Source organism: Parasteatoda tepidariorum, chromosome 3 (assembly GCF_043381705.1).
Source record: "Parasteatoda tepidariorum isolate YZ-2023 chromosome 3, CAS_Ptep_4.0, whole genome shotgun sequence".
NCBI lineage: Eukaryota > Metazoa > Arthropoda > Arachnida > Araneae > Theridiidae > Parasteatoda > Parasteatoda tepidariorum.
In genome coordinates, this window is record NC_092206.1 from 1491380 (window position 1) to 1515000 (window position 23621).

A 23621-nucleotide genomic window follows, 5' to 3' on the forward strand; every position below is an offset into this window, starting at 1 on the left:
ACGACTGATCTGGAAGTTAACTGATACGAGAACTGGATCATATATCTTAACTATTATTAAATAAATAATCTCATGAGACTTTTGGGAACTATTTTTGTGCGCTTAAACATGCAGTTTCTGCTGAAGCCAATCACGTTTTTACTCAAGTAATATTATTTTGAGGCAAATAAAAGTTTTGATAGACATTGTATACAATACACTTCACAGATAACATTTGCATTAATTATCATTAGAAGGCATTTACTTACAAGGCCGGCAGCATTCTATAACATACCCATTACAACTAAGGTAAATTCAACGTTTAATTTCTAGTCCTCCTAACACAGAATTTCCACATAAATTTGAAAAACTCCACCTCTAATAGCTTTAGATAAAGATTTCAAATTTTAATTCCAAGTCCATGATTTAGTGAATAACACCGACCGCCGCACCGATTCCTTAAAGCAAACAATGGCTAAACGACAGCAGCGCCATTTCGTCACTTCTCATCCGGGCATCCGACATACGGGAGCCTAATAATAGTTTTCTTTCCCTACCTGTGCAAGGGCATAGAATATAAATATTTAATATTCGTAACTATGGCTGCTCGCAAAACTGAATAGGGAGAAAAATAATAAAATTATTACATAGAAATCTCCATACAAATTAAAAGAAAAAAAAAAAAAAAAGGAGACGGGTTATATGTGTCTAAAATAGGGAAATAAAAGGCAACCGATTTAGCTACTCGAAAAAGCGGCAATATTTAATTTAGCCTAAAAATAATATGCAGTACACCCCCGGGTCAGAATACATAATTTATGTTCTACGGGCATTGTCAAAAAAAAGAAAGAAAAAAATATTACCATTAAAAGTAATTAATTTTTTTTTAAATTGACAATTTTATCTTTCTAAAATTGCAGAAAAAAGGGACAATAAAGTTTGCAACAAAAAACAGGTGCATTCTAATGTGTGGCAAATATCTGAGATTCAGGATAAATTACATCTAGCATTAGTGCCCAAAATTTTTTTTTTTTTTTCTCATTCGAAAAGTATAACATTCAAAATATATATGTTAAGTACGATATAAACAAAAATAGACGAAAAACAATGGGGGAAAAAAAGCACACACAAGGATAACTATATTAATAGGGGGAAAAAAACAGAATTAAAATTAAACAAATAAAAGTGAACAAAGCGAGTAAAAAATAGCAAAGCTGATTTTTTAAAGAAGCACACTATGGGGGGACAATTCTTTTTTCCAAAACCGATCAGAATTCCTCAAATATCTATAATAAAAAAAATTTTTTTTTTTTGCTATTTCTGAAAACATCTTAATAGCAGTCATTAAGGCAGTATTGAAATAAGAATTTGGAACATTGTTAAAATAGTGTCCAACTAAACATTGCAGAACAATATAGGATCACTTAAGAATTTTCGCTAGGGTCTAAAATTTCTTCATAAAAATTATTTCGGCCTCTTTTTTTTTGGGGGGGGGGGGGTATAAGAACATTATTATTGACTCCGATAATACTTAATATAACGAGCACGGCATATCCCATGAAAAAATGCGAATATTAAATGTACAAAAACTATGTTCCTAACAAGTTAAAAATTACAAGCCTTCCGCTGTTGCAATTTAAATTTTTTTTTTTTCCATGTTTGATTTAAGTGAACAATGTTACTAAAAAAAAAAAAAAGAAAAGAGAGAAGTAAAGGAAGTTTTTTCTTCTTTTTTTAAAATTTCTGGTATCAATACAGAAAAGTGACAAACATTTTGTTTCGTTCTAACAATCTTAACCCTAAATGTTTATTTAGCAAACATATATGTAGGCAGGCAGCTAAGTAGTCTTAATTCCTGTGAGAAAAATACCTCTGTTGTGTCTGGAAATTCTGCGGCTTACTTTACTTTAAAAGCGTTTTACGTAGTTTTATTGTATGCTTGGAGGAGGCTACGCCTTCCGACATTATATATATGTTACGGGCAATGTAATTATTTGGTCAGTATTCATAATTCTTAGTTATTATGAATAATGACCATTAAAATTGGGCAATTTGATAAACTTGAATTACTTTACGATAATTTCTCACATTGCCCGGTCATTATAAATACCGCTATTATTTCTTTGGGCACTCTGATTAATTGACAGCAATGGGACAACCACGTGCGTGTGGTGTGATTCTGGCTGGCCAATGTTCACCGGTGAATGTTGACAATCAAATTAGTCGCTTTGGTGAATGTCCGAAATATTTATTACATCCAATTTGATACTAATATATTCGTGGATATAATTACATTTATTCGATATTTTAATACTTACTGACGATAGATTAGAAGAAACATCAGTGTTTGGAGAATCGGGCAAATATATACCGGGCAATGGCACTTGACCTTAAAAAAACATCAGTGTAGGGTACACCGGGCAGTGGCACTTGACCTTAAAAAAACATCAGTGTAGGGTATACCGGGCAGTGGCACTTGACCTTAAAAAAACATCAGTGTAGGGTATACCGGGCAGTGGCACTTGACCTTAAAAAAACATCAGTGTAGGGTATACCGGGCAGTGGCACTTGACCTTAAAAAAACATCAGTGTAGGGTATACCGGGCAGTGGCACTTGACCTTAAAAAAACATCAGTGTAGGGTATACCGGGCAAATGTATACCGGGCAGTGGCACTTGACCTTAAAAAAACATCAGTGTAGGATATACCGGGCAATGGCACTTAACCAGACCTAGTGTGACTAGACCTTTGGTAAATGTCCGAAATATATACTAGGTCTAGTGCCACTTTTGCTATAACTTAAATGTTTAAAAAAAATTAAACAAAGCGTTTGAATCAATTTTGAACTGATACCGAAATTATTGCTTTAAAATTAAAAAAAAATAATAAAAACTGCGCCAGATAAGAGTAATTGAAGTAGTTGCTTTATACAGCGCATGTGCGGGAAAAAATTTTTAAAAAAGTATCCAGGTGCATCTAAAAGTGGATGAATATCCCAAGACACCCTGTGGCTGTGTGTGACACAAATTGCCCACTTGACTTTTAGCATTATACATAATGACCGGGCAATGTAATAATTGCAACATAATTTATCATTTTGTCATATCCTTTTGGGCACTTTTTAAATTGCCCGGGCATTATAAACAATGCCCAATTATTTACATTGTCCGTGACATATGCATATGTATATACCTGCCTACTTGTACGGTGGCTGGAAAAGATTTTACTAAGTGGTAATAAATGAACAAGTAAAGTTTGAAAGATATTTTAACGATTAAACATTGAAGAGCTAAGTAAGCTAACAAATAGATAATATTTATATATTTTTCAATTATTGATGTGTCGTTGTAGGTTTAAATGTTTTTTTTTTTTTTGAAACTTTAAATCGAAGATTTAATACAACAAACTGCTATAATATTGCTACTACTCAGAAGTTTTTTTTCTCAACGGCTGTAGACGTTTGCAGCTACGCATATATATTCCAAATGTTTAAATTAAGAAAAAAATGAATACTGAATTTTTTTTTTACGTCTACATCTTAACGACCGGAATAGTTCACTAATCAAACAATGTATAATTTTGGAGGGGGTTTTGTCCCCCAAAACTACGCCACTATATTAAGATCAACATTTAGTGTAGATCAGCGAGGTTAAAAGCCATTTAATTTTTCCCCCTTGCATCTCGTAAAAACTTATGTTTTTGCAATGTGTCGTTAGTGATTAACGTGTTGAAGTTTTAATGCTAGTTGAAGAGAATACAGTACTAAAGAAAAAACAATAAAATTTAGCTTATTTGCAATTGTAATGGCTTGCTTATATGACTTATTATTTTTTTTTTTCTTTCCATCATCCAACCTTGTATTATACTTGTGGCAATAAATTTTATTTTAAGAAATGAGTACCAAAGTTATGATCTTAAATAATAAAAGGTTAAATGTATTTTTGTTAAAGTTTTCTAAAAATTTATTCTTAAATATGCAGATGTTGAAACTATAATCAAGTTAAATTATTTAAAGCATCAGTTCTTATGCTAAATAAAAAAATAAAAAAAATGTTTAAGTTTGGTGACCGCAAAATAATGGGAGTTTTTCAGTGCTCTATTCGTTAAAATTTGATTGGAACAAATTTTTTAAATTTTATTTTGAAGAGAATTCTGAAATAAAATAAAAAGTTTAGTAAATTTTTGGAACAAAAGTTTAGTTTATCAGTCATGACGAGGTTAAGAAAAAAAAAAAAAAAAATGGTTCCTAAAGCAGACTATAAATTACAAAAAATTTTTCCGTTTACTATTTTTTTAAAGAACATTCTATCCTAAAATTGTCTTCATTTTGTGTACTTTTTTTTTTCTTTCTTTTTTTGTATTATTTTCTCCTGATTTTCTATTTGAACCACAAGGAGGCCTGTTTCTGTCATAGATATTTTTCATTTATTGTTCATCATATAACAAACCTAACTTTTGTGAATTTACATATTGCCAGTGGTCTCGTCGTTTGACTTGAAAATAAAATTTTTATCTTAATCTCTAATGTATACATTATGGATATTCATTTTTGTTGATCTTCTGATTTTTGAAAACTTATTACATGAAAAATTATTTTTTATACTTCGAATCCATTTGAACAAATTATTACTTTGGAAAATTTATATACAAACTCTGGTATTTTACATCTGTATTTCCAAGTATAACAATAGAATCACTTTTCGCATCATAATAGTTTCAGAGATGACGAATACATCCATATATGCGTGTGTACAAACAAACAAACACACACACACATATATATAATTAGATATGGAATTTCGAACATTGGTATCCTACCATCAACAAGATAAATTTATCTGAACAAAATTTAACTCCTGATAAAAACTGTAAGGAGACATAAAATTTACGCAGACTACTAGCAAAAAAAAAAATCACTCCTTATAATAGAGAACATTTCTTAAAAATCAATGAATGAAGTCTTGACATTTTATAGGGATGGAGAACAATAAAAAATCCCGGCGCCACTGGCTGACCGCGCCTACATACAAACCTATATTTACCCGTCATGCCTCTTCTCTCTCGTCTCTTAGGATCCCACTGCTCTTGGGCATCATCAACATCGCAAGATGGCCTCCTCCGCAGATCAAAAAAACTCACGAGTTGAAGTGGATAGAGGCATACCGAGTCACGTGGGTCCTGAAAAACAATTGCACAGCGGCACAGGTTACAACCTCGTCATTGACAGTGAAGGAGGAGTTTATGGCACAAGGGAACCTTATAACGAAGAAGGTAAATCTCGATTATGCAATAACTCATCCCCGTGATCTGTTCTCTAGTACCTTTCTGAAAGACATTGTTTAATAATAGCAAATATATATGTTACCCATTCTGTTCACCTTCACGTATATAATATTTTTTAATTATAAATTTAATAATTTTTTTCTTTAAATCTAAATATAAAAGAATACATTCGGAGATAACCTCCTGTTCTAAAAAAATATGTGTATACTTCAAATTTTTCTTTTTTAATGTTTACTATTTGGGAGTTACTTTTCATAATATCCATCTGTAATTTTAGCTTTTTTTTTTTTAATTCCCTGAAGCCCTGTAGCAGAATTTTTTCGAGCTATCTGCGACTAATTTCTCTAGCACAAATATCTTTCTGCAAGATACTTTTAATTATAACAAACATGCATGTTACTAATTGAAAGTAACAAATACGCTGTGTTTGCAGAAAAGATTATATAACTTTTTTAAATTGAATAAGTAATCATTTTTTATTTTAATATTATGAATGATATTCTCGCATTTTATTGTGTGAAAAACGCACAAATTATTTGTGCGCTTTTTCAAATAAGTAAATTTTGTAAATAATCATCACAATAAAAAAAAAGTAATTAAAAATCATGAAATCCATGGTTGTAATAGCTGAAAAAAAGATCGACGACGAAATCACGCAAATCGACTCCTCAAATGCGTGTTTCGTTTCGAGATTAAATTATTGTAACAAAAAATATCGGATTTAAAAACTATGGAAAAATCAATAACAGTCAAAAATTCGATAGAATTATAGCCTTAAAAAGTACTCAAATGCACGATTTGTATATTTAAACTCCAAGAGAAAATTAATATCAATAACTGCCGAAAATACAATCGAAAAATTACATCGATTTAAGATAAAATCGGCGCAAATGGAGCAGGTCAAGAAGTGATTATCTAAATGCATGATACAAATATGTGTAAATTTATGCAGAAAAAAAACTTGAAATTTTTCACTTTTCCAAAGAAAAATCTTTCTGGAACGAATATCTGTAACGTTCTGCGACAATATCGCCGTGTCGCTGCTGTTTTGCCACGGGGCCCTGAAGAAAGTAGACGGAAAAAAANAAAAAAAAAAAAAAAAAAAAAAAAAAAAAAAAAAAATCATGAGCGTTTATGCCACCTGGGATATGCGAGAAAGGCATTTTTTGAATTCTGCAGAAAAAGAAATGTTTATAAAAATTCTGCAGATAAGAAAAAACATAGGTACTTCCAACGATTATGCCAGGGGACTATACAAAATTTAATACTTCTGCCCCCCCCCCCACACTATAATGAACTCGGTTGCAGTGAACGTTACTAATGAAATGTTATTTAACACTAAACATATCATAACCGGGCAAATGACCATTTAAGAACTTAGTCATCAAAAACGCGCTTCTCATCTTATCGTTTTTGCACATTTGATTTCACGACTATTTCTAACAATTATATACAGTTAATAATCTATTATTATTGTATTTAGTTTGTTTCGAATAATACGTGTCGTATACCAATTTCTACCACAACCGGTCATTTGACCGGGAGAACAATTTATTGCTTTATAAGGTTATCGGATCAGAAATGAGGATGTTATGCGTGTTCAACGTATTGCATTCAATGAGTTGCACATTTCTGCAAAGACTATTGTCAGAATAACTGTGAATTCAAATTTCAAGAAAGTAAATAAAAATAAATTTTAAATTGGCCTTTTTGTTATTTGGCATTGACATTGTAATTGACATTTTTGTGTCAGAAAAAGTGACAAAAACTAATTGTTTTGGTAAGTAGGCATTAACCTACGAATAAAAGCTAGCCAAAAATAAAAAGTAATAAATTTTTTTTTTTCTTTCTTTATTGTCATAAGCCAAAACTACTTTTTGACGCCTGTAAAAGAACATTAATCGAAAGGGGAAGGTTTTTCCTTCTTTTTTTAATCTGTAAGTTCTAATACACGTTTTTAATTAACCTTTTAAAAACAGGTAAAATAATTAGAAATAGCAAATAATGTAAAGTGATGATACAAATGAGCGGTTTAATATTTTCAAAATTTATTTTTAAAAAAATATATATTTTTAGAAGTTCCGGTGGGGCTTATAGCAGAAGTCAGCTTGTGGACCGCCATTTCAGTGAGTAACTATTAGAGTTGTGTTGGCTTAGGGCAGTGTTTCCCTAACTTATGACTTTTGTGTACCACAAATAAAAAAATGAATGTATTTTTTACCATAAAAAAATTGCACAAAAGTTAAAAATCACAACTGGCTGTTGACACCACTAATTATTAACTGTTAACTCTGCAAGTACCACACTTTGGGAAACACTGGCTTTGGGCAGTGCTTCCCAAACTTATGAATTTTGTGTACCCTTTCTAAATTTTTCGTAACGCTGTATACCCCCAATAAAAAAATGAATGTATTTTTTACTATTAAAAAAAAAAGTTAAAAATCACAACTGGCTGTTGACATCACTAATTATTAACTGTTAACTCTGCAAAAAATAGCCAATAGAAAAATACGTAATCGTAAATTTTCATGGCTAGTTTTGTTTTTAAATAAATTTTTTTTAAATTCTCATATGTTGCCAGATATTTCGCATTAGAACGCGTACCCTAGCTAAACTGTTCCCGTACCCCTGGGGGGTACGCGTACCACACTTTGGGAAACACTGGCTTAGGGGATAGAGCGTTGCGTTCGCTTTCCAACAAGGTGGCCCGGGTTCGACTCCAAACGATGACTGGACGATACGAATTCCCCGCCCCACGAAAAATATCCTCAATGGTAGGCGAACTAGAGTCTGCTTTCCATCGGGCTAACTGTGGGTGGTTTCCCTCTCCATGTAACATAAATACAGGTTAGTTCTATCACGATATTTGATCAAAGATTTCCCTTGTCTTTTAAATTGAGTTCAAAATGAAAAGGCTATGGAGTACATTGGTAGTCGTAAATTAAGTCGATTGTTTAACTGCTGTTTTATAATATATACACAATAAATAAAATAATAAAAATTGAGAGAAAAATGATGCATCACCTTAAGAAAATCCGCTTCCCTCATTTTAACTTGATTAACTTTCATTTTAACTTCAAGAATAATGTTAAACAGCTTCTGAGAATACTATCAGAAGTATTATTCTCGATCTTTCTTGTGTGTTATTGCAATTAAAAAAGATTTCAATCGAAAGTAAACGAATGATAATATTAAAAAAACCAGCTATATAATACCTCTGTAGGAATAAAGAAAGGTAAAAGACACTCACATAACACAGTATAAATTTATCAAAATGTGTAATATTATTTCATAACTGAAGTTTATTCTCAAAAATCTTTTAAATTACCCTCTTATACTAATACTATGTGTATATTTTAAAAAGTAATTTTCCCTCATTATCAAAACAAGAGAAGAATTTGAAGTTTACAATTTTCTTACAAAAAAAAAAAAAGAGAAGGTATTTGCTTAAAAATTTATAAACATCTCCCCGAAACACACTTTTTCAGAGATTTAACCAGTAGCTACTTTAAATTTAACCAGTCGAAAATAAACCCAACAAAGTAAATATTTGTAATACTAATCTGTATTAAACCTATAATAAACACAGATAATTTTATCAGGGTGTAACTATTTAAACGGTGAATAAATTTTTTTCGAAATAGAATATGAATAAAAAAAGCAGGCTGCCCTTAAAAAAAGCTTAGGGAGAACACTGTACAATAAAATTATTAGAATATATAATAATAGAACTAATATTGATCCTTTTATGTTCCCATAACCTCTGCTACTTGCCTTTGCCCACTTCCATGATGCGAGTCTATGCAAGGCTCACGAAAACTGTGGTGCTGCAGAGGAAGATGAAAACTACATCCAAGGCTGGAGAAAACTTCTTCCTCAAAGTACAAAATGCCTTAGGATTAACAAAAACTTCGAAAGGAATTTTTTAAATTTAAAAGTCAGTACTTCATAATTCATCTAATCCATAACTTTTCTTTTATTTGTCACAAATTTATAAGTTCAAAGAATTTGCCTTCAGACCAAAAAATTTAATGCACACAAAAAAGTTTCCCCAGACATAAACTTGCAACAGATTTTATTTATTAAGTTCGGTTGAACGGAAGTTTCATATCAATAAAAAACAATTGTAAGTTTTGCCTCAGTATTGTGGGTCGCCCAGTTGCGCATAAAAGTTTAGAAACAGTTCAAATTATGAATGCAAATTTTTCAGATCCTTTTCACTTGAAAGCTTTAACAGGCCAACTTTAAAAAAGTTCATAAACAGTGGTAGAAAGAGAAATCTTACATTCAATTGCCTTTGAAATACCATTTTTTAAATTTAAAGCCTAAAAAGTAATGAACGAAATATATAACTTTTAGACATAAATACATTGAAGAACAATACATAGACATGCTATATAAATGGATGATTTCTAAATAGAAATGTAAACATAAAATTTTCTCAAATAAATAAAGATTTTTAAAAATTGGTTGAAATGTATGCTCTATATTTAAAAATCCTAAACAATAATTAAAAGATTTTGTAAACTTTAATGGTTTACAACAGTAAAAATATAGATTTACCAGTGTTGCCATATTTATGCAACAAACTTTGCCATTTAAGTGTAAATGCTAAAAAGTTTTATTTCTTTCTACAGCAATTTTACAATTCCATTCCAGAAAAGCAGGAGAGGTTCAAATAAAAGGAAAGAAATCACATCTTTATTTAGGAATGAATGAAAGAGGAAAAATATATGCAGAGGTAAGTTATTCATTATAAACGATTCATAAGTACAGGTAAGTTATTCATTATACCTTACTCTTTTCAAAGAGCATTCCTATGAAATCAAAGAAAAATAAAACTTTTGTCATAAAACAAGGAACAACAGAATTTACCAGAATATTTCTTAAAATAAAAGCTTCACAGTGGGACAAAGAAAAATTTTTTTTCAGAGAAATCAGGCAGTTACGGGGTTAAGTCAATCCATAAAATTAAACTAAATTATTAATATAAGCTTTTTTAAAATAAGGTACCTATCCCTGCCCTCTCTTTTGAAAANGAGCTTTACAATTTAAATACTCCAAATAAATTAGAATTTTAAACAAAGTAAAAAAGCGTTAATCATTATTTCATTTGCGCTTAAATAACTAAGGGTAAATGAATTTTTGAAAATAGGCCAAATAGCCAAGCAAAAATTGCTGAAAAGTGAAAAATTTTAGGTCACAGTGACAGGGGTTGCAAAAAACCCACCTAGCTAGAAAAAACCCTAGCAGGTTTTACTGTGTAAAAAAACACTTTGAAAAACCCAACCTAAAGTGGGTTTTTCTAAAATTGATTTCTCTCATATCCTCTGTTATATTAAAGAGCTATTCTATTGAAATATATATGTAGTCTAGCCTAAAAAAATTAACCTATGGTGAAAAAGCTAACAACAATCTGAAAAGAAAAATTATTTGTGGGATTCCCGAAGAAAAATGTATACGTTTCACACACACACACATATATATATATATATAAAAAAAAAAAAACCCAGAATAATTTGAGTATAAATCACACTACAATAAAAGTTATTTCATATGGATTTTAATTCAAAATAAACACAGACAGAGGAAATACATTATAAATCGATCAGGTTATAATACAATCTAGATTTCACTGCGTGGCCATTGATTAGGCAGAGCTTTGATTTGCTTTCTATGCAAAGAAAAAATTCCTCAAATATGTTTTAATATTAAAATATAAATAAAAAGTAATCCTGTGTTAAATTAAGTTTCAAATGTGTGATGTATGTGAGTACATATAACATTTTGTATCGTGATGTCAGAAGAAACCTTTTTTCAGACAATTTATTTATATTAATTATATTAAATTACCTATATAAGTCAGTTACGGGGTTAAGTCAATCCATAAAATTAAACTAAATTATTAATATAAGCTTTTTTAAAATAAGGTACCTATCCCTACCCTCTCTTTTTTTTTAAAAAAAAAAACAATAAAACATGAAAAACCAAGAAAAGAATAATAAAGCCCATTCGGGTTGGGGTTTTCTGGAAAACCCAGGTTTTTTACAACCTTGTGCAGTGATCTCCCAACACTACACCCCTGAATACCAGACTACTTTTAAAAAAGGCAAATTGAAACTAAATATATTTAACTCTACCCAAATGGATACCCGTAAGCTACAGTGCAGGGTTGCCACAGTAAAATAAAAAGAACAAAATAGTTGGTTTTAGTAGCCTAAAGCATGAAAATAGTTGCTGAAAACTACAAAAATAGTTGCCTAAAATAATAAAAATTATTCAATAATATGACTAAAAATTTTTTTTAGATGTCTTGATGTTCAAATAACAATCCATTTAGTTAAGTTGGTGGCAAATATAAAATTTTTATATAAGTGTTCCAGCACTAAATTTTTATATTAGATAAATTTGTATATTTGCAGAAAATTAAATACTTTTAATGACTAGATTATATATATATATACAAACACACATATATATTCATATCAGGGGTATGTCTACATTTTTCAAGAGGTACCTATTTTGTGAAAAATTATCAAAATTTAAAAATCCATAAAAATCATTGTCCATAGTTAAATTCTAACTTGAATTTAATAAAAAAAAAATGCTTTAACAGTACTAGCGCTGAAAGTTATTTTCACTATGAGAACATTACAAAATTATTTTGTGAAACCACTATTTTTCCTAAAGTTAAATTTGCGAAGGTACCACTAAAGGGTAGCAAATTTACCCTGAACATAAATAATATGCATGTATATGCATGTATAAAAATATTAAGTAATCACATTTCACAATATATTGCAGGTTCAAAACTAAAACGACACTTCTGCATTAACTTCTTATTGAAATAACACGAGGAGTGCAGAAGTGTCGTTTTAGTTTTGAACCAGCAATATATTGTGAAATGTGATTACTTAAATTCGAAATTCACACAATCATAATAATATTGTATTAAAAATAGGATTTTTTAAAATCCTGCAGAATTTTGTGCAGTAACCGTTGAAAAAGTGATCAAGAAACAAAATAGACTTACAATAGAATCTGAGCAAATTGAGAGCATTAAAAAGTGATGACTCAAATTTGCAAAAAGACTTTTGAAGTAAAAATTCATTGTGTTTAGAAGGTCCCACAGGCTGTAGGTTGTAAACCCTATTTATGCTAAAAAAAAAAAAAACATAGCTAGGAGTCTCCTTTTCCTGAAAATAGAAACTTTTTTTTAACCTTTTAAGAAAAAAAAAAGTTGCCATACCTCAGGCCGAAATTAGTAGCAATCAGTTGCCTGTGACAACCCTGCTAGTAAGTCAGCCAAACAGGTTTCAATAGTCACTTGCTATCCAATTAATTAAATCTGATCCGAAAATTTATTCAGTATTATAATAAACTGAAGCCATAGAACTGTAACGTTAACACGCCATGCACAATCAAGTGATTAGACACAATTATATAATCAAGTAGGTGAAATAATAAAAAATACTATTTTTTAAATTCAGAATGGCTCAGTTTAGTACAGAAATTTTTATCAGTTTCCTGTGTAATTTCACCAGAATGTAACCTATAAAAGTTTCAAATCAAAAGTATTCCCATGTTTATTTATGAAAAATGTTGGTTCTATATTTATAGTATTTATAAAAAAAAAAGCAAAACTTTTAGAGAATCTGAGTTTTCTGTTAAAAGGCTGAAATTTGAGAGACAAAAGTGAAAAAAGCAGAAATCCGCTAACAAACGGAAAAATATCATCCATGAAAATTAACTTAAAAATAGAATTTCATTCTCTTCCTGAATGCCAAAAAAGGTTGAAACAATGAATCTAATAGGTGTGATGAATCTAAACTCTAAATAGTAGACAGGCCATAAATTGAAACTTATGTAGTTGGCAACTTCTATTAACAATATAAATTCAAATAAAAGGATGTTGGATCAAAAAGCCAAATATTTCGATTCTTTAAATTTTTTTTTAAAATGAGCATCAGAGGAAACAGGATATCCTGAACACACACAAAATTCAGGAATGTCAGGACAAAAAGCTAAAAACCAGGACAAAACATTTATTATCAGGAAAATAAGGATAAGTATGAACTCTGTGGTTTTTACTACATGATTTGTCACTGTTTAAATAAAAAAATCTGCATGATTTTATTACAATACCATCTTGAAGTCTAGCACAAACAATACGTATGTTATTTTTTGAAAGTTAAAAATTTAAGCTTTAAATTTTTTAAGACTATAAAATTCTTTTGAAATTAATGAAGCTTTTAATCTAGTAAATAAATTCTGGTATTGGTACTGGCTTTTTTTTAACCCTAGCAAACTTGACACTGATTTGAAATCATGTGTAAAACCTATGTTTTATGCTTGAAAAAGTATTAAATTTCAGACTAGATTTTATTACTTTTACATTAGTACATGAAAGACACTTAACTTTAAAATATTTCGTCAGAAATAATCCAATGAAATTGGAACTTTTAATTTAATGTTTGTCTGTCACTTTAATGAAATATACTTATAACCTAAACATTTCTAATAAGATATTTCAATAACTTGATATGTCATAGCCTCGGCCAAAATATTACCCTAACATTTTTTTTCTCCACAAATGCTTAATATGTAATATTTTAATTCATTAACAGTAGTTCCTTGTCCTAGACTTAATTAATATATAAATTAAACTATATACACATAATTATATGATACATAAATTAAACTTAAACTACCATAAAACAATTATCAGTGGTCTTCCGAACCAGCAATCAAAATAAAGAAATAGTATGCTGTATTTTTTCTTCTTCGTATTTCAGCCTGTTTTCCTCACGAAAGTCTAAATCATTATCCAGGGTGTATAGCCAAATCTTTCAACAAAAAATAAGCACCTTTTAAGAACTCAAAAATATTTTTAAGCACTATACACATTAACAAAATTCAAAATAATGTTCAAAGACTTTACATGATTATGATAAAATAACTAGTTTCCGGCAACCAATTCTTTTCTTGATAATATTAGCTAACATGAAAAGATTTCTTGCTTGAATTTCAGAGGGTGGAAGCCTGAATTTGAGATTATCTTACAAAATGCAGCAGAGTTGCACATGAGAGTGCTACAGGGTCGCCACAGACTACTAAAATGCGACTATTTGCTACTATATGGCTACTTTTTTTGCCTGAAAAGGCTAAAAAGGCAACTATTTTCTGGAATAGGCGATTATTAGGAGACTTTTTTACTCCTAGTGAAGTTCTTTCGCAAAAATGAACTTTACTTTTCAGTCCCTTCACTAACATGTACTTATTGTCGCCTACCATGTGCATAGTACAGTTAAAACAAATAATTTTTTTCAAAATTAAAGAAAATATTTTTACAGCTATTAAGTACAGAATTTGACCATTAGTCAATACTACTTTTTATTATTTTAAATAAAAGAGGGTCTAATGATGTTTCAAAAGCATGATTTTTTTTTTCAACAAATAATTTTTTTTCTAAAGTGAACATTTCTTTGGTTTGTTTTCTACTTTCGTTTTTTTTTTCTTTTAATTTTTAATACATGTATGTAAAATATTTTGTTATAGTGTTATTTTTAAACCAATAAATCATATATCATTTTTAATTTAAGAATAATGAAATAAAACTTGGGTTTGCTTTTACTTTGACTTCTTTATAATTTTAATTGAAAATATTAAGCAATGATATTGATGTCATAGTGGAATATGTTTAGAATTAGTATTTTCTTTTGTAATAGATAAATTTCGTTTTATTTATTTTTGATTGATTTAAAGATTTGCCATAGGTAATTTTTGAACATATGTTTCTACTATTTTTGACTCTGTTCAGGCAACTATTTTCGTAGTTTTAGGCAACTATTTTTGTTCCTTTTTTGCTGTGGCAACCCTGGAGTGCTAGAATCTCACCGAACCCAACTCAATAGATGCGGGTTCGAAAATATTTCATCAACCATGCAAAATGATTGGGACTTCGCTACATACACCACGGACCAACGGTATGCCAAAATGGATTGTTGTTGAATGAATCATTAAAACATGGAATAGAACATTGTGACACTTTTGCATAATATGTGGTGAAAATAGACATAGTAAAGAAGAAACACATTCAAGGGCTTTTAAAAACGAAAATAAGCACCTTTAAAAAATGCTACGCACCATGCTATCACATTAAAAAAATAATTAAAAATTGCAAAATCTGCCGTAGTAACTATCGAGAAAAAAAAATTATCGACGGCCAACTTACACAAATCTGACTCTTCAAAAAAGGACTACTAAATGCGTGTTTTGTTTTGAGATTTGGTTGCTGAAATAAATATAGCATTAAAAGCAGGGTTGGGGTTTTGGACGTCCTAAACTGGTTTTGGACAGGACACGTGGGTTTTACTGTCTTAAACTGGGTAAAACTGTCCTAAACTGGGTAAAACTGTCCTAAACTGGGTAAAACTGTCCTAAACTGGGTAAAACTGTCCTAAACTGGGTAAAACTGTCCTAAACTGGGTAAAACTGTCCTAAACTGGGTAAAACTGTCCTAAACTGGGTAAAACTGTCCTAAACTGGGTAAAACTGTCCTAAACTGGGTAAAACTGTCCTAAACTGGGTAAAACTGTCCTAAACTGGGTAAAACTGTCCTAAACTGTCTTAAAGTGTCCAAAACCTTGAACTTTGGTAAAAGGTAAAAATTCTATAGGTGTAACCATTGTACACATAATAATTACATGTATCAATAAATATTTGATATTTTTTATACAATTTACTATAACTTATTAAAAGAAAATATAATGGGAAAAGGTTTTTAATTTTTGAAGCTCCACAATTCATTGAACAACAAAAGTGAATACCTAATCCTTTAAATATAAATATGCTTTTAATACTGATAAATAATATTTTTGCATAAATATGGCAATATTAAAAAATAATAATTTTTCTTAAAAAAAAATACTAAATTTGTTCAAAAATTAACCTTTTATTTTACGCAATATTTTTTAAAAAAAAATGTTATAATTTCTGCATCACAGGATGATAAAAACGACATCGATTTAAAAAAAAAAATGTTTTTAAATATATTAGTTTAAATTGAAAATACAAAATAACTGAAAAATGTATTAACAGTTTTGAAGGGCATAACATCAGTTTCAGTTACTGACACTGGTGATGTATCACCACTATGCTATAAGAATTGAACATGAATGAAATAAAAGTATTCTTAAATAGTACTATAGATAAATAAACCAGTTTATGACGAACCCAGCACTTAGTCCCTCATATTTTAACCTGTATGGCAAGGCCAAACTACAGTTATGTACTATTGAATGAGAGGATCAATTGAACTTGATTACTGATTAATCTTCCTTTGTTTGAATTAAAGAATCAAACAATATTAATAAAACATTATACTTTTAAACACAAATATTCTGTAGTAGATTTAATTATCAATATGTTATTAGTTCTATGTTTATTTTACCTCTTAAATATTGTTCAGATAAAATTGTGACATAATTTGAGTAAAAGGGTTTTGGACAGTTTAAGACAGTTTTGGACAGGGCGGTTTAAACCGTGGATTAATCCATTCTGTCCTAAACCTTGCCAACCCTGATTAAAAGTGGTGGTTTCTAAAAACTATGTGGAAATCAATAGCAATAACTGCCAAGAAAATCGAAAGAATCATTGCATTAAAAATTAATGTGCAAGTTGAATTCCCTAGATCGTCATGAATATATATCGGAATATTTACAAACCGCATGAAAATCAATATCAATAACTGCCAAAAATACAATCAAAACACTACATGGATTTAGGATACTATTGACAAAAATTAAGCAGGTCAAAAAATGATTACTTATAAAAGCAGAATGATTAAATCGTTAGAATATAAGTAAATTAGCAAATAAGTTGCTTGAGTTCTTACCAATTGTATAAAGAACGAGATTTTTTAAAACCTGCAAAGAAATTTTTTTTAAAAGCAATAATTGTCAAAAGAACAATCTATACATCGCATGGATTAACGACGATATCAGCGCAAACAGTGTTTTGGAGAGATTCCTTGAATTCGTAATTCAAACTTCACGGGCAGAAATAATACCAATATTTTTTTCTTATGAATCACAAGAATATCAATAATAACTAAGAAATGACATATCTGCAATTAATAAAAAAATAACAAGTAAAAATGAACAAAACACTACATATATATTTGTAATAGAATCAGCGAGTTGCCAGCAATAACGTGAAGACTCAAATGAGTGATTGAAAACTTTTATGTGCATAATATATAAAAATATTAGTTCAAATTTATTTCAACCTAATTTTTTTAAAAAAAGGAGGGAAAAATGTACCACATGGATAAATTATTTTGCTACAAAATCCTCACACAGTCAAATTTTATTGAAATGTAAACTATGGTCTTCTTTATACTGAAAAAAAAAATTTAAGAACGTGATGATTTAAAGATCAAATTATCTTTTAAACTTGTGTGACTTCAATTTCTTTTTGTTTAATATAATCTATTTGAAATTCTAGATGAAGCCAGTCATTGATTTTTTTTTATTTTTATTATTCAGAAATAAAAATAGAAAAAATCAAAAACATCTGTTTCCCTTCGATTGCCTAGAGAAGCATTCTTTGAAACTAATCTTGCAGACAAAAGAAAAATTCCCCCGAAAATTTTAGGTGGAAAGAAAAGCAAAATTTTTTACTTCAATACTCTTTTTTCCCCCCATCAACATTCTCAAATGAGAATGGAAAAATTAGGTGCATTTTTTTTTCTTGATCAAAAGAAAATGATAACATTAATCAAAATCAGAAAGAAAAACACGTCTTATTTCTCTTAAGCAGAGCCGGATTATACCTTTCGTAGGCCCTAGGCACAGAGCCGGATTATACCTTTCGTGGGCCCTAGGCATAGCCGTTTTTAGGCCCTCCTTCCCCTCTTTTCAAAATATATGCTAAAATTTTCTTGCATATTTTTTTTACATTTTTATTAATATGGATTTTAATTTACAAATTTGTTTATCGAACTTTATCTGCAATACCGACATACTGCCGATATCGATAATACCATTATGATTAGTTCGATCGATAACTATGTTAAAGATAAACTAGTGAATACTTTTCCTAACGTTCATGTTGCATTAAAAATATATTTGTCGATTCTTGGATCAAATGCAGAAGGAGAAAGATCTTTCTCCAGGTTAAAAGTGATAAAAAATTATTTGCGTTCAACAATGAATCAAGATTGTTTGGCATCGCTCGCACTTATGTCTATTGAATACGACATTTTGCGTAGTTTGGAATTTGACAGCATAATACAAAATTTCGTTGAATCCAAAATTCGCAAAAAAGTAATATATAATATATTAGATCATAAGATTCTGCAAAATAATTTATTACCAAAAAATATTAAATTTTTATTTGTATCTTCATAATTTTGTGCAAAATACACTTGTTTTTAAAGCTAAATTATTTTTGTCAACAAATTTTTTTCTCCCAAGTTTTTCGTAGGCCCTATGCACGTGCCTATAGGGTAATCCGGCCCTGCTCTTAAGGGTTTACGATTTTATTTCACTGCCACTCCAGTTTAACATGAATTGGCGAGCACAAAACAGATACTGACATACTGAAAAAGAATTCATGTTCCGCCCCCCCCCACACACCCCATTCAAAAGAAATAAATTGGAAAACATGTGCAGTTGCAATATTTGACCTTGGGTCATTATTTGGTTCCCTGGCTATCACTAAATCAAAAGGGAAATAAGAAAAAGTAGGAAAGAACAGGAAAAAAAGGAAGGGTACTCAAATAAAAGGTCTGACAAATAAGAGGTTTGCAGTCCCTGGTATAAATATTACGCAGGACTATGGTAGTTGTAATTTATTATATGAATATCATTATCTATTTATCACTAGATTTCAAATAAATATGTATGTCATTATAAACCTTGCGTATGTAAAAAAATTAGCATTCTTAGATATCAAAAAGTAAAGCAAGAGATTCACAACAAAGTATTATCTAGTACATTATTGGCTATGGACACAAACGAAAGCAAAAAGCATACCTTGTTTTGTTACATTAAAAATAAAACAGAAAATAAAAAACTACATTGTTTAACATAAATAATTGTTTTAGCTAGTGGTAAACTTTCTTTTCATGATTTGACTTTAAAAATAAGTAATATAAACAATTCAGCTTTTGTGTTAAAAAACAAATATATACACGCAGAAGCTGAGCTAAGATGATTGCGGGAATATATCACATTAAAAAATTAACTTTTCTTTATCACTAATTCCCATACCACTAAAAACATTGAAAGCTGATGGATTTAAATAAAACAAGCGAACTTCAACTTGCAATGGACAAACTGACACGCTACAGAAACAATTTCACCATTTATTTCAAATGGGCACTTTCAATTATCTAACGTAGGCTAATAATTTGCAAAAAAAATGGAAATCTCGTTTTTTTAAACTATAGCATTTAATATTTAAAGTCAAAACAAAATTTAGGAAAAAGCGGTGAAGTGAAACTATCCTACGATAAATTAGGCTTAGCTATTAGGATGTAACAAATTTGTATTTTACAGAAAATTATGATTTAAGTTTAGACGAGGAATAATATAATGTAAAAAGAACGTATTGCAATATTTTATTACCTGTTTTATTAGGAAATATTTATAAAGACGACGAACGAAAGAGGCGTAACCAAGAAACAAATCGGCTTTTCTTATGTCGAATGTAAATAACTAAATACTGAGATACTTTATAACATGTATTATTATGAATATATAAGTTATTTGTATAATCAACCCAATGAATTGGAATTTAACGTAAAAACACAAAGAATGAACAATTCAGACAACTAACAACGAAGTTTTTTATCATGCAAAAAGTAAACAAAATATAGTGATACTGCTTAATTATTCCTAAAATTATATATTAAATTGTAATCGGATAATAAACCCGGAATCGATTAACTTACCGACTATTTATGCCGTTAAAATAAAGAACATAAACTTAATTTATTTTGTCACTTCACTCTGATTGAGTCCAATAAATTAAAGACCTATTACCGGTCACAGTGAGGGAAAAAAGGCAAGTCAGAAGAGAAACCGCGATGGTTTCCTTTCCGCGAGACATCCTTTCTATCTGCTCTTTACGAATGCAACGACTTATAGGGGGCGTTGTTATTTCAGATGACTTCTAGCAGAACTACATTCTGTTGAATACTTGTATTTGTAGTAGCTCCTCATATTTCTGTACGTGTCTAGTTTCTCATGTAGAGTCACACACTTTGGAAGCAAAAGGCATATAGGAGTCAAAGTCTCTTTCGTTTGCATTAGCAAGTGAATTTTCCTTTTTGCATGTCTTTTCTTTCTCCAATAAATGCTCTACTTTAGTGGCTATTTTCATTTTATTGGAAATTAAAGAAATTGCCGTCTGTATTAACATCTTAGTGGTATAGCATTCTTTCTCTATACTTCCAAATATTTGTCTTAAATAAAGTCAAAATGACAAATATTCATTTTGAGTCCAAAATTTAAAGAAGAAAAAATTATTATTCTACGAAAAATTTGATAAAATATTATCGAGGGCAATCACAAAATATGCGGAAATTAAAATATCAAAAAACGTTTGTTTGCTTTGGATGCACTGAAGGAGTTTCTATTAATCACCTCGTAATATGTTTTGTTTAATTATTCGAAAGAATTGGGGTTTTGACCTTCACTACCCAATTAACAGCAATGATCCTTTTATTGGCTTTTCATTTCCTCTCTATCAATTATTAATAATAACCGGCATTTCTGAGTTATATATATTAGAGTTATAAATTTATAACTCAGCGCCACTGAAAATCGATTTTTTCTTAGCAACAAATTAGCATTAGTTCTAAGTCTTAAAAGTTTTATTGGTAAGGATATCATTGAATTACAAATCATTTGAAATGGAAACGAACAATATGTGAAAGTGAAAAGATAATTTTCATAGTAAATTAAAATTACTTTAATGGAATTTACTGAGACTATCAATGAACAAACTTATTAACTCTCATCTATAAATTATTTTAACTAATTTCCAGCACCTAAAAAGAAGAGAATAAGAACAGAAAATTAATGGTTGAAAACTATAACAAAGGCTTATAAATACTTTATGTGAAATTCATATACGTTATACAGAATTTATATAATAGGTTTATTATATGAATACCTCAGGTTTATTATATAAATACCACAGGTTTATTATATAAATACCTCAGGTTTATTATATAAGTACTATAGGATTTGGTTTTATTAAAATTTTACCGTCTTAAACAATTAGAAGAAGTTGACATTTAAAGAAAGAATCCTGACCAGTTTATTAATAGAAATATAATTTGAATTTCAACCTACAAAAAATATATAATTGGTGATCGAAATGGGCTGGCGGTGGCGTAGAGCAGAACTCTCTACCTATGGCAACAATTCACATACTTTAAACCTTTGGCGTGTGGATAGTCATAAGAGGCGGAAGTACGTTAGTTTCTGGCTTGATTTTCAGATAGATGAGAAAACTTTTAAGTTAAGAAACTATATGGAACTGAAAACTACATTGAACACAGTTCCAAAAGAAAGCGTCTCGGAAATTTTAAAAAATATTTATGACAATTCATCGTCATCATGCATGACTCGATAGCCCAGGGTGGGCCATGGCCTTCTCAGGAAGTTTTTCCAGGATAACCTTTTTTTGCTAGTGTTTTTCCAATTTTTTTAGACCAAAAGGTCTTTCTCTAGGCCATCTATCCATCTCAAATTCAGCCTGCCTCTTCTTCGTGTGCCAACTGGTCTGGCATCGAAAACTCTTTTTGTGGTACGGTCTTCGTCCATTCTGATAACGTGGCCTGCCCATTTTATTCTTTGTCGTTTAATAAAGTTAATAATGTCAGGTTTATTATATGAGTGGTAGATTTGATCTACTAAGTCACACACCATTTTTTTGAATTCCTCCAAAAATACTTCTCAAGACCTTTCTCTCAAAGGTATCCAAAATAGCCTCATCCTTACAAGATAGAGTCCAGGTTTCACAATCATGTGTTAAAATTGATCTTATATGAGATTTATATAATAAAACTTTTGTTTTTCTATAAATTACATTCCATTTTATGTATTTTCGAATTCCATTAAAACAGTTATTGGCTATAGTAATTCTTCTTTGTATTTCCATTCTGGTAATGTTCCTTTTGTTGATTACACAACCCAAGTAATCGAAATTGTCAACAACCTCAAATTTATATTCTTCAATTTCTAAATGGGGGTTATTAAAGCTTGTTTTAGTACAGGGTAAATATTTAGTTTTGCTCTCGTTTTTTCTCTGACCCATCTTGTGTGCCGCTTTCTCTAAAGAAATAAATGCCTATCTTAGTAGTGTTCTAGCAATAATGTCTATGTCATCAGCAAACGCCAACAGTTGTACAGATTTATTAAAAATATTTCCCGTGGTGTCAAAGTTAGAATCACATATTACTTTTTCTAATACTAAATTGAAGAGTAGGCATGCATCCCCCTGTCACACACCTTTATTTATTGCCATTGAGCTTGATAGATTATTCTGCATTTTAACCCTAGTTTTGGTTTCATTTAGTGTCAGGCATATCAGGCTTTGGGACATTTAAATGATATCAGGAGAAGAGAAAATATCGTTGTACAACTGAGAAGAGGAGGAGAGAGAAGCCATGGAACCGGTCTTCTCCCCAGATGTTGTGATCGCGAATAGCAAGTTTTCTCAGATTAAATGTTCAGAAAATATTCAAAAATAATTTTGCATGGGCCACAGTAAAACGACCCAATAAAAGACACTGTACAATTTTTTTTTTCTAGTTTGCTTCCATGATAGATAACCCAACAAATTTTTTAGAACAAAAAAAAAAAAAAAACTTATAAAGGATTAAGATAGTATAAAGTCCACTCAGGTCGAAACATTTTTCTCTGAAACACTTTCTCTTCCGCGCTACCTACTTCTTTTTATGTTGTGGTTTTTAGATAACGCATGTTCAGCATTTACGTTAGTTTTTTTTTATTTTTTTAATGCTAATAGCCTCATCCTGCTTTCTAGTCTCAAAAAATAACCTTTCATGAAATTTTGAGGAATATTAGATCCTATGAGACAAAAAGCCAGTCTTTACTTTTTTTTCACTCAAAATTAAAATTTTTGGATTTTCAAATTTAGCTGACGTAGATACAAAGTTAGAATATAAATGTCCATGTCCTTGATGCAGTATATTTTGTGCCATGAAAGCAGGCTGCATAATGGAGATAACATGTTCTCGGTTATAATAACTTGGATGTATACCGCTAGAAGGCTGCCGTTGTTGCTCATGAAATCGTTCACCTAACTTAACAATTAAT

At 30.0% G+C, this 23621-nt stretch overlaps 3 protein-coding genes across 7 annotated transcripts in view; 1 reads left to right on the forward strand and 2 right to left on the reverse strand.

The window, feature by feature from the left end:
• LOC107436625 (multidrug resistance-associated protein 1) overlaps positions 1 to 481 on the reverse strand; it is a 143942-nt gene extending 143461 nt beyond the window's left edge. Inside the window, exon 1 of the mRNA XM_071178175.1 lies at positions 249 to 481. The gene's annotated coding sequence lies outside the window, so the exon portion shown is untranslated. The remainder of the gene's footprint in view (positions 1 to 248) is intronic.
• LOC107454929 (ubiquitin conjugating enzyme 10) overlaps positions 1 to 20380 on the reverse strand; it is a 36748-nt gene extending 16368 nt beyond the window's left edge. Inside the window, exon 1 of one of the 4 annotated variants that reach the window (XM_016072277.3) lies at positions 20222 to 20380. Coding sequence is in view for 1 of the 4 variants with exons in the window: in XM_016072274.2 (XP_015927760.1) it covers positions 5022 to 5028 (7 nt within the window). In the remaining 3 variants the exon portion in view is untranslated. Of the gene's footprint in view, positions 1 to 5011; positions 5155 to 19895; positions 19918 to 20221 lie in introns of those variants that run through there. The other 3 variants (XM_071178184.1, XM_016072279.3, XM_016072274.2) reach the window with 3 other exon arrangements.
• The window catches only part of LOC107454928 (fibroblast growth factor 1), a 31939-nt gene that overhangs the window by 1999 nt on the left and 6319 nt on the right, over positions 1 to 23621 (forward strand). For both annotated transcript variants that reach the window (XM_016072272.4, XM_043047076.2), the window contains exons 2-3: positions 5052 to 5250; positions 9900 to 10003. In XM_016072272.4, the coding sequence (XP_015927758.1) occupies positions 5052 to 5250; positions 9900 to 10003 (303 nt within the window). The remainder of the gene's footprint in view (positions 1 to 5051; positions 5251 to 9899; positions 10004 to 23621) is intronic.